Source organism: Callorhinus ursinus, unplaced genomic scaffold (assembly GCF_003265705.2).
Source record: "Callorhinus ursinus isolate GAN/ISIS: 27379988/994484 unplaced genomic scaffold, GSC_fseal_2.0 scaffold5, whole genome shotgun sequence".
Classification (NCBI taxonomy): Eukaryota; Metazoa; Chordata; class Mammalia; order Carnivora; family Otariidae; genus Callorhinus; species Callorhinus ursinus.
In genome coordinates, this window is record NW_027397067.1 from 63,518,338 (window position 1) to 63,530,585 (window position 12,248).

The 12,248-nt window shown below is 41.3% G+C and overlaps 1 protein-coding gene across 6 annotated transcripts in view; it reads left to right on the forward strand.

Annotated features, from left to right (window-relative positions):
• The window catches only part of COL14A1 (collagen type XIV alpha 1 chain), a 214,471-nt gene that overhangs the window by 178,049 nt on the left and 24,174 nt on the right, over positions 1–12,248 (forward strand). For all 6 annotated transcript variants that reach the window (XM_073893159.1, XM_073893157.1, XM_073893158.1 and 3 more), the window contains 4 exons: positions 851–904; positions 1,361–1,432; positions 9,854–9,889; positions 10,905–10,971. In XM_073893159.1, coding sequence (XP_073749260.1) covers positions 851–904; positions 1,361–1,432; positions 9,854–9,889; positions 10,905–10,971 — 229 coding nt within the window. The remainder of the gene's footprint in view (positions 1–850; positions 905–1,360; positions 1,433–9,853; positions 9,890–10,904; positions 10,972–12,248) is intronic.

Below are 12,248 nucleotides of genomic sequence, written 5' to 3' on the forward strand. Positions count from 1 at the left end.
GTAGAAGATGATGTTTTGATCCCTATTTTATTAACTTCCTATAAAATTCAAATTGAAGAACCTCATTCATGTTTTTAACTACATTGTTAGTTAAGAGACCGGCATCCACAATTAAGAACTACAACCATTTAAGAGTAGCTCATTCCAGCTGTTATATTTTTCACATAAAACTAACACATACATACCCACATTGAATAATTTAGGAAGATATTTTTAAAAAGAACATAATTTGCTTTCTGCCTTAAACTCTTCCAACATGGAATGGGAAGCCAACATCTACTCATTTGTAAGCCGGCGATGACACACTTTGAACAAGCTTGCCCAGCAGTCAAAGCTGTATCATTGCAAAAGGAACCCCCCCCAACCCGTAGTCTCCTGCAGGCTGCTCCTGAAGAGTTGCAGTTTCAGATCTTGTAGTAATTTGTAATGTAGGTTCCTTTGATAGGTAGTACTTGCCCCAAACTCTTACTGACTCCAGGTCATGAAAGACTAACTCATCTTTTTGTCTTTTTGTCTGATTAATTACCAAGACTTCATCTCCTTTTTCATTTGCTATGCTTGGTTTAATGGAAAAAAAAAAAAAGCACTTTCTGGAAACAAGTTCCTGTTTAGTTTGTAAGTGGCATGTCTTAGACCTAAAATTCTTGTGCTGGACAATTTCATAGAGCCAACAGACACAAAAGTCTTGCCAAGAACAGTTCTCATGAAGGTTTTAAAAGCAGTGAATCCTTAGAAGTCCAGAGCAAGCCACAGGACTTGCCCCCCAAATATTAAATGGGATTAGGCACATCTGTTCTGAAAACCATATAAAGCAAATGCATAGTTGACACATTGTGTTTCTTTTCTCCAGGGCTTTCCTGGAAAGGATGGATCCTCTGGCCCTCCAGGACCACCAGGGCCAATTGTAAGTATTTCCACAAACTACTAGGATTTAAAGCATTTCATTTCTTTTGAGAAATTTTCTTTTGCTCAACTTTTCACCTGGGCAGCCATTTTTGCTCTAGGGTAACAACTCACTCTTTGGTGCAGTGTTCTCCCTACTATATCCATGTGGCTTGATCATTCTCTCAGAGCCACTCTGTCCATATGATCCCCTGCATTGATCTAGTTTTTATTGAACATAGGTAAGGCTTGAATTTAAAAGAACTGCACCTGACTGATAACATGACTACTAAAAAATGTCTCCCCTGCTTTTTTGGTAGTTGGGAAAAGGAATGAGCAATGGATCCTGAAGTCTTGGTGTTGAGAGGGAGGGAAGTGATCGCTGCATGTGTTTGTTACTTCTTCTTGAGAGCTGGCTGTCTTTGATGAGAATGTATGAGTACTCACGTTTGCTCCATTTTCCTGTCTCTCTATTTAGGGCATTCCTGGAGCCCCTGGAGTCCCAGGGATCACAGGAAGCATGGGACCTCAAGGTGCCCTGGGGCCACCTGTGAGTATTACATCAGTAGCCAGTCATCTTTCGCTTAATTGGGTGTTTAAATTTACCAGCATCTCTGTGAACAAAAATGTTGACTCCTTACTGGACTCTGTGGCATCCATAAAGGAAACCAGAGAAACTCCTGGGGGAGAGATTGAGATCAGGCTGTACATGTATCATGGCTAGAGACAAATGACCCCAATAGGGAACAATCAGCTATGATTCTGTTTACATATTATATTTCCATTGTTTGCTATTCTGTATTCGTCTAAGTAAATTCAATGTCATCTTTACAGGGATTGGGCATAAAAGCTATGTGTTAATTAGGCCTGTCTCCTGGGTAAAAAAAAAAAAATACAAAGTTGAGAAATTCAAGGATGAGTAAGGATGGGAATAGATTTTTCTTTCTAAGTTCTACAAGAAAGACAGGATTTCCCGTCAAACACACACTCACACATAAGCAAATAAATTTAAGTGAAAGCCAGTGAATGAAACTAATTATCTCCCATTTTTGTGCTTCTCATCTCTTTGGGTGTTCAAGTGTGATCAGTAGGAGGGGTAGAGATAGGATGGGGGAGAAAGAAATGAGCACATCTGGGTTGGTTTCCTCATGTGTAAGTTAAGGTGGTTGCATTAAATGGCCTCCAAAGACATCTGTTGTCTTCTGTGACTTTCAAGTTGTTTCTTCTAGGTGTAGGTATTAGTCAGCATTCTGACATTATCTGTGATATACTGAGCCTGTATCCACACACTAAAGTAACGGGAGATGTGTAAGTGTATGTATGACTGCAAACAGGGTGAAGAGTTTGTGGAAGAGCGCAATCTGAAGCGTGAGGGTAGGAGAGGTTAATGAGTGAAATTTCTATGGCTGCCATAACACGTTCCTACAGTCTCAGTGGCTCAAAACTACACAAATGTATTAACTTAACAGTTCTGTAGGTCAGAAGTCTGACACAGTCTCACTGGGTTAAAATCAAGGTGTTGGCATTTCCTTTCTGGAGCTTCTAGGAGAGAATCTATTTCCTTGTCTTCTCTAGCATCCAAAGACTTCCCACATTCCTTGGCTCATGGCCCACTTCCATCTTCAAAGCCAGCAGTGTTTCAATAATCACATTTCCCTCTGAGCCAGTCCAGAAAGGTTCTTTGCTTTAAGGACCTATATGATTGTATCTGGGCCACTGGGTAATCCTCAATAGTGTCCCTAGATAACCTCGAGGTGCTTGACTAAGTCACACTTGCAAAGTCCCTTTTGCCACATAAGGTAATATACTCACAGGTTCTGGGGATGAGGGCATGGGCTCTCTGGGGTGGGGGCTGCTTTTCCTGCCTACCACAGTGAACAAGACATAACAGAAACATCGGTTCTCATTTGGAAAGACACCTCTTTCCCTCTTGCCACATTACTTTTTATTCTCAAAACTCATTTCAATAAAATTTCACCTCAGAGTCCTTTCCCAAGATAGGAACATAAAAAATGCCTCCAGATTTTAGCCAGCATGTCCCTATTTGCACACCCGAATGAATGCTCTCCTTAGCAGTCACTTTACAAAGCAGTATACTCATTCCAAAAACAATAGCCTTGTTCAAAATACTATTATATCTCCTCTTTTTAAATCCAGCTGATAATGGGTCACAGAAAAAGATTTTATTGCTTTATCTTCACACGTCTTTTTTTTTTAAATCCACAGTGATATTACTGAGAATGGTCATGCACATGGAAACATACTCTACACTCACACATGTGATCATATGCAAACACGCACGCACACACGCACACACACACTCACTCACTCCTGTCTCTACCATTCTTTTACTGCAAACTTCTCTATGCATTTGGCCCAAGGCTATTTCTCACCAGAAAAGTGATTTGAAAACCTCATCTCTGCTACCAGGCTTCGGTCAACTTCCCAGAATGTGCTCCTGGGAGCAAGAGTTCCAGAATATTTCAACAGGGCTCCGAGAGCCATGGGGGGAGGAGGGGGCTGGTTAAAGAAGTGTCAGAGACCATGCATACACAACCTGTTTCTCAGAAAGCCATGAGAGATTTTAGGACATCAAAAGTTTTGAGGCCTCCTGAAGTGAAATGAGAAAAAACAAAAGCTGCTTTAATATGATCTAATGTATGTGTGCCTGAGCCGCCCTTTTCGTTCCTTGCGCTCTTGTTGCCGACACTTCCTAGAACTAATTTCCCTTACCCCAAGCTGGGTTGATCCTGAGCCACGAGGAATGGAATGGGAAAGGAGAGCTGGCTGGGAGGTCCTAGGGGAAGAAAATGGGGTGCATGAGGGGTGCAGAACACATTAGGTAAGTAGAACCCCACCCTGCTCATCCACCTGGCCGGTTGTAGCTCTCGAATAGACTCTAAATATGGGGCACACCGAAATGCCAATAAACTTTGTCCCAGAAACAAAGCCCTTGTTAATAGTATTATCTTCAATTATTGTAAATCCACGGGAAAGGGCCCCTTGCTGGTGGCATGAGGGCCCCGTGCCACTGGCATTTTAATCAGAGACAGAAACCATGTAGTGTATAGGCACTGGGTGAGGTTGCCCCAGCCTTAGGCTTTGGGGATCCTCTCAAAAGCCGTCTGTTCTCCAAACTGTCCAGCCCAGACTTCCGAGCGCTCTGGGACGTGAGCAGCCAGAGGCCTGCTGGCTGCCAGTCTGGCATGACCAGTAAGGCAGGCTCGGCGTCCTGGTGTTAAGGCCTTGACTGATTTCCCATGGATGTCTGTCTAGGAAGGCAGGAAGGAAAGAGACCCAAGAAAGACAGACTGCCCCACTGAAGATAGCAATGTGTTTCCTAGGGCGGTGCCAGGAACGTGCATTTTCCTGCGCTCCGACCAGGGTGCAGCATGTGTTGGTTCCGCTGCTGCCATCCTATTTCCTACCTGAGGTTTAAGTCTAGGCTGATAGGCAGGGCCTCGCCTGCAGTGCAGCAGATGGTGATGAAGCACATGTTAGAAGCGGCCATGCGTTAGCATGAAAGCAGCACGGGTAGATGGGTCCACTCCAGCATTTAAAGAGCACCGCATTAGAAGTCAGGATGCCTGCGTTCTAGATGTGGCCCTGCCGTGACCTTACCTAGCTGTGCAGCCACATCCCTTCAGCAATTTATCTAGGCCCTCAGGATGTCAGTTTCCCAATTCATTCATTTAAAACGATGTACTGGGTAGCCACAATATGGACCAGATACATGGGGGAGAGGGGTTCCTAGGGGTACAAAAGATGACCAAGATATTTTTCCACATCCATGGCAAATCTAGAGAGAATAATGTTTTTTCTATAAGTAGGGATAATAAAAGGCAGAAAGTGAGAAATACCTTAAGGGAAAGACATGAAGTTGCCATAGCCCCATTGAGAGACAGAGAGACAAAGAGGGAGAGACAGAGAGAGGCAGAGGGAGATACCACCTGAGTTGATGGGGTGGGGAGAATAGCACCTGAACAAGGCAGCATTTCACTTAGATCTTGAAATGTGAGTGTGATTTCCACCCACAAAGACAGGAAGATGGCATTAATGGGGATTGTAGTAAGACATAAGGCAAACACAAGGCACCCCATCTTTTATACATTTTAGTATTTTTCAGCTCTTTCTCTTACTTCATGGCCACTGTCACAGTTTTATTCTGACCTCTCTTTGTTTCTCAGAGTTTATCACAGGAAGCCCTAAGTGGCCCCCTTGCTCTTGCCCTGGTCTTGTCCATTCCCCAGCTGCTGAGTGATCCTTCCTGTACCTCTTTGATGTGTCATTCCCTGGCTTCAGTCTCCTCACTGGATCCCTGTAACCAGGAGATGGGTCCCAAATATTCAGCCAGGTATACATGGCCCTTCATGATGGCCCCTTCCTTTACCTTCCAGCTGACCTCCTACCATCTCTTCCTTTGGAGTTGAGTCACCTAAAATTATGTAGAGCTCCCCAACACATGCCATACCGTTTCACACTTGTTTAGACTTCGGGACATCCTTCCATTTGTCTGAGCTGTTTTCTCCTCCTTTTTCCACCTGGTGAGATTCTGGCTAGTCTCTCTTTAAAACTGTGCACTTCATGTGTGAGGCCCCCCTCACCTCCTCAGGCTGAGACCACATCCAGCCCTCCACTGAAACAATCCATTCCTCAAGGGCAGAAATGTCATCATACTCATACTCATAAGTTTTTGTTCCTAGATTCCAGCTCTGTTTCATAGAGGGCTCTTATAGGGTGTCCTTTTTAAGTCTTATTTGTTAATATTTATAATGACCTATAATTCCAAGTAAATGAAAACGTTCACTGCAAAAAAAAAAAAAAAAAAAAAGGAAAGAAAGAATGAAGTTATGTTTGCATTCCAGTTAGGCTGATGTGCAGGGGAGTACTAGAAGATTATTCTTAGATTATTTCTCCATGGTCTAACATCTGGACTTGGGCCATGTTGAGATCATTCCTCTTCCCTCAGCATTAAAATTCTGTGAATCTATGAATGTAGCTTCTGCAATTTCTTTTCTTTACATTTCAAGGGTTCCTAAAATTATAGGAAAATGTGCCATTTTTCTTGCCTACATCCACAGGGAATATGTGTTTTCCCTCAAAGCGTACTTTGGTGGAGTTATGGACCGTCCTTTGCTAAGGAATTTTTATTTTGTTTTTGTCTTACTTTGCAAAAATCAAAGGAAAGATGTCAGAGATGTTGGAATAAAAAATAACTCTTTGCTGTACAGATATTCTACTAAATGGATCTCTCACTGAGACTGCCTAGCTGTGTCCTGTAGCTACTTAATAACCAGCATCGTGAGGCCGAGTTTGAGGAATTTCAGGTCGGATTAAACACATCCATTCTTATGTACCAGAAGGGGCTGATGCTGTGTGTTTTCCTTATCACTTGGGTTCACCCTCTAATTTCTTTTTCTAAGTTTCAAGGAAGCCAATTTAATAAATGATAGCTAGCAATGGAGATGTCAAATAGTGTATTGGTTCAGAAATAAAAATATTTGAGACCAACTGTTTTTAAGAAATGACTCAGATTAACACCGAGTTCTGAGTTGCTAGGGTTAGATTGGAGGGAATCATGATTGCTTTTTTATTATTGTTTAGCTAGGAAACAGAGTTGAAGATATTGGCTTGCAGAATTGTTGAATAGTGTTCTCATTCACTTTGCTAGAAGCACACTTTGTTGGGGAGATCACGGGCTCTGGAGCCCAACTGATTGGGTTCTGGTTCCAGAGTTCCCATTTTCTCACTGTGTGATCGTGGGCGAGTTATTTAACCTCTTTGTGAATCACTTTTCTTATGTATAAAGTGGAAATAACATCTCCTAGGGTTGTTAGAAAGAATGAATTAGATTATTTTATAGGAGTCTTTAAATAATAAGAATTAAATGAATTAATCTGATAAGGCTGTGACAAAGTTAAATGGGTTAATACACTAAGAACAATGCTTGGAACATGGTAAAAGCACTTCAGTGTTAAACTGCTTGTATTTACCAGTAGTTTCTGAATATATTAATATTGTAGAATATTTACTTATTTTTGTTTGCTGATTTTTGGGTTTTGTTTTGCATCTAATGCTTGAAAAGCTGGTTCCACTAAAGGTTGATTTCATGATAACATAAGTAGCTCTTTTCTCCAGTTAGACCTACAAGGGGACATTACTGCATCTTTAGGGATTTGGCCACTTGTGGAGCCTAAGACACCAGTACATCTATATCTCAAAAGAATTGCGAGGGAAGAATGCCTTGTAAATCTTACTTTTGCAAACAGTTTTTATAAAGGAGATTGGATACTTTTTAACGGAATCAACTCTTGGATACTTTTTACAGAATCAACTCTTTCTAATCATCTAGAATGCCTGAGAATGTCTTAAATATCTTCATTTTTTTTCAGTCAAGGCAGGTAAAATGAAGCTGCCATCCAGACTTGCAGTAAAATTCAGCCATTCATTCATTCATTCATTCATTCAGTTAACATATCTTTGAGCACTTGCTCGGGCCCAAGCACAATCCTGGGAACGGCAGAACAGGAGTTTGTGAGTTAGACACAGACTGACTACGGAACTTACACGCTGAGAGTGGTTATAGTGAGGATATGCTTTCCTTGTAGAGTTGGTGATTCTCCCCTGGCAAGTCCAGCTTTGTATTTTTCATAAATTCTCTTCCATGTGTTACCCCGTTCCAAATAATGATGACATTATGAGATTCTAACACATTATCCTTGTAAGGAAGCCCGGAGACCATTTAACTCAATGGCCTGATCCTACAAAGAAGCTCAGAAGAGTTTAAGTGGCTTACAGATCCTATCTCATCTGTTTTTCCCCAAAATATTAGTGTGAAAAATTTCAAACAAAATTCAAAGAATTTAGAGTGACCACCTATATGCCCAGCACTAAAATTGTACTATTCTGTGTATGAGTTTGTGTATATTTTTCAATAACATTCTCTTGGGTTTTGTTGATTATTGATCTCATTTGTAATCTTGAGAAATTATGGTACACTAAAGGGTGGATTTATTCTTCTAGTTGAAGTCAGCTAATATTTTTCCTCTCACTTTATTGACTGAACAAAAGGAAGCTCAAGGTCTGAGGAAGTAGACAACAATTCTAGATTTATAATGACTGTTTCAATTTAATATTGGACTTAGTTGAATGTTTGAGTGACTCTTTTATGCAGGAAACAGGCTAGGCGGTTTTAGAAATAGAAAGTAATATAAGTAATAGTTTCCAGTTTTAGAGATCTTACCATCTACACAAAGAGAAGAGAAATCCACAAGCTGACTTGTAGCTAAGTACATTGGACAATAATAAAAAATGCAGTGTCATATAACTGATATTGGAACTAATTACTGCATTAGAATATTTCTCCTGTTGATATTTAATTTATAAGATTTATGTTTATAAATACTTTAATATTTTTCTCACAATGTTTTCATACACTGAGTAGATCAGGTCTGTGGGGATGCGAAAGTGTAATTCTGAGGAATAGAAGTTAGGGAGGTTGGAACTAGATAACAAAAGACTTTGAATTGAAGAACCAACTTTGTCACATGGGTGTTAAGAATCGCTGAGTGGTTCTGAATAGAGGAAGAGCTGCTGTCACTCAGTAGTCACTGAGCCTTCTAAGTTGTATGCTGGTAGTATCTGAGGAAGGACCCGTGGTTATGTGGGGGATGAACTAGAAGGGGGGGGGTCTTAGTTAGGGAAGTCAGTTAGAAGGAAGTTTCAAATGCCCCGGTGTAAGACAGTGAGGGTAGCTCCTGGGTCATGGAACAGAAGGCTATGAGAGATTGCAATGCAAGAAATTGTGTGTGTGTGTGTGTGTGTGTGTGTTGAATAGGCATACGAGATGCAAGGGAAGAGAGGAGAAAAGACAGAACCAGTGGTGGGCTCAAGCTGCTTGTACCTTCTTCTCTTCCTTTCTCAACTCTGGCTTCAGTGACAGCACATTTGTAGCTTGAAATCAACCATGATAGATAGATTTATGCCTCCAGTAGCAGCAAACTCTGCAAGTTGGGGCATCTTATTTTTCCAGAAAGCCAATTTACCTGCACACCAATGGTGTGAAACGAGAATTTTGAATTTAGGTGACTGTTAATGGAATAGAGATTCTGGAGAAGATACTTGGTTGGGACCTGTTGAGTTTATTGTAACAACGGGGAACTGTCTGACAATGTGGGTAAATTCCATCTGTAAAGGCTATTTGCTATCCTTTTGGTAGACACATAAAAATGTTTTTCAGTGGATCTATTACATTGCTTCAGAGTTGAAACAAAAAGATGAAATGCTCTGAAGACACGTTTTGCTTATTAGTATAATTTCATTATAGAAACACTTGAAATCTCCATTATTTTTTCAGTAAAAATTTTTACGGTAATAATACAGTTTCTTACAGCTCAAAGAGTAGCTAAGCCACACAACAAAATAATAATTCAGTTGAGAATTCACGTTAATATGAGTTCCTGTTATCGGGGAGAAAAACTGTGTGCTGTGACGCAGACAGAAAGCAGAGTTATGGGAATCCACAAATCTCATCTCTTACCTGAACCCTTAGGATGGAAGATCATTTACTTCCTTTGAGAGATATTCTTTTAAAAATGGAAACAATTTAGCTATTCAGCAGAGGCTTGTAAAATAAATCATGAAGCATCAGTAGAGTACGATTCACGGAGCGGTGCTTAGGGTGGAAATATATAAATGACCTATTCGGTGATATGACGTCACAAAGCAGTATTGCTGCGTGATCTCAATTTCATGTGAAAAAATACTATGTCTACGTATTAAAAGGCTGGGGGAGTAAAATGTTTAAAAGAGTTACTTCTGTTTGCTGTTTGTTTCTTCCTGTTGTGTATCGATTTTTGCTGCAGAATCACTAGAGCTAGGAAAAACATCTTAAAATAAGAAAAGATGCACTCTCATTATGGCCAGCTGAAGGCAGGGTTACAAGTAACTTGACAACTTAAATTTTTTACAGGGTATCCCTGGAGCCAAGGGAGAGCGCGGAGAAAGAGTGAGTATCCTCTGGCTCTGTTTACCAGGCACAACTGGCTGCACACCTTTCATTGCATAAGGCTGAGACCGGATGACCGTCGACGACCCTGACTGTTACTATCATGACAGTTCATCGCTCTTATTCTGTTCCCTCTCTCCTCCCTCTCCTCAACCCACTGGACTGTGGGCATGTTGTCAGGTGGAAAAACACCCCGTGGGCTAGAAGCCAGGAGAGCTGGTTTCTAGTTGCATCTCTGCTACCGTTCAGCTGGATGACCTCGGGCCCCTTTCTTTAAGGATAAAATGGAGAGAATCAAACTCCGCTAACTCCAAAGTGGATCTGGTGACAAAATTATATAATGGACATAAAAAGGCTTCAGAAAAATAAAAACTCTATGCAAATGCCAAGTAGGAGAAAGGGGCTTGTGTTTTCTCTGATGGGCGGACATTGGCAGCCAATGGCAGACGCAGAGTCAAGGAACTGGCTGGGGAACTTAAATCAGTTTATTTCCAGGGCCTTCTCTCTCTTTTGAGAAATTGTGCGGCTGCTCATATAATTGTGCTGTCGCCTGTAGTAGAAACAACCGTGACTTTGGGCCCATCCAGTCACCTCTGTGAACCCTTGGGCAACGTGTTTAACTCTGTTCATTTATCAAATGGGTTTAACATTTTTCCTTGGAGTTGTTGCTAATATGAAATTAGCCACTGCCTGAGAAAGTGTTAAAGTGTGTAAGCTCTAAAGAGCCATAAATGAGGTATTCAATATATATGGGTTTGTGTCAAAACTATGAAATTCTTTTAGAATCTGGGACCAGAAATACTTGATTTGTCATTTAATGAAGGTTCCCAGGAACCTTGCACCATGAATGTCAAATTGCTTCCTCCTTCCCTGCACCGTGGGGGCCAATCCTATCTGCTGTGGGAGCCAACAAGGTGGGAGGGAGCAGGGGGTTGAGTCAGATCTGCATGCCGGAAGTCCAGCCATGGGGCTGGGCTTGTGGCCGAGACTCAGAGGATGCTTTCTTCTCACGCAGGGGGACCTGCAGTCTCAAGCCATGGTGCGGGCGGTGGCACGTCAGGTGTGCGAACAGCTCATCCAGAGTAAGTGCATTATGGTTCCAATGTCGTTCTCTGTTCCTTGTCCCAATGGGGATCTGCCTTGCCCAGAAGTTAGTGACTCGGGAAAACACCATGAAAGCTTTGTCTTGGTGCAGATAGGTAAGCTTTACAGATGGTCATAACTAACCCAGGTAAGAGGTCATTACAGATCACCCTCGAGTCCTGTATCCATGTCACAGACACCAGCTTCCTCTGTGGCATCTGTCCAGGAGCCTTCCTTTGGCCTGCATAGATTTAACTTAGCTGCCCAGATCAGATCTTTTATTCTTTCCTTGTCTTCAAACGGTTAGATTTTTTTTTTCCTCAAGTACTCAGCACTTGAAAGTTGTCAGACTAAGGAATCAGAAGCTACTTTCAAGAAGATGATCCATACTGTTGATTTCTATCAACTCACTAGATTTAAATCAATACCTGCTTTTTTTTATCCTTTTCTTTTGGTTAGCCCAAGGTCCTTGGCTTCATTCTTCTTTTTTGTTAAATTTAAAGTCAATTAGCTAACACAGAGTACATCATTGGTTTCGGATGTAGTGCCTCATGTCTTCATTTGAAACTTGAACTTTCCAGTAGCACAGTATTCCAGTTACTTGTTTGTGTTCATTCACTTGCATACCCACCCATTTTGCATTTCCCCCAGGCCCACTGACATTTTGTCTCAGTAATCTAACCAGAGGGTTACTAGTATGGGCCCTTTGCCAATAATTTGCTCAATTCCAGAAAGATCTAAGGCCAGGTAGAGATGAAATAGTCAAACCCAGCCATCCCTGGCCTAGCTCTGTAGTCAAGTCTCCTACTCTGGTAGCACACCACTCCACCTTCATTACCCGAGTGGCTGTCTTAGCTTTGGAAGGTTACATTTTTTTTAACCCAGGAATGTCGGGGAGTCCCATAAGTGTCCAAGAAGGCATAATGGCTGGTTCCTAAATCCCATCTGTAGTAGCTAAACCCAGATCTCATCTTTGGGAAGGCATCGAGTGAATGTGCACATCAGCTTGGGAGAGTTTTCATTAAGACATAAATTGTGCAAACCATGTACAAAGCTGTCATCTTCAGACATAACAGTAATGCTCCCTATATTTTAACTCTTTTTCATTTATATTATATTGCCCAAATTAAATGTGTGTATCTGAGAGAATTGACCAGTTTTAAATGAAACTATTTAAGTTTAATGCCAAAGCAAGATCTTTAAAAACACAATAAATTATAAAAGCTAAATTGAACACTGAATACGTCTAAAGCTAACCTGTACCTTGGATTATTTT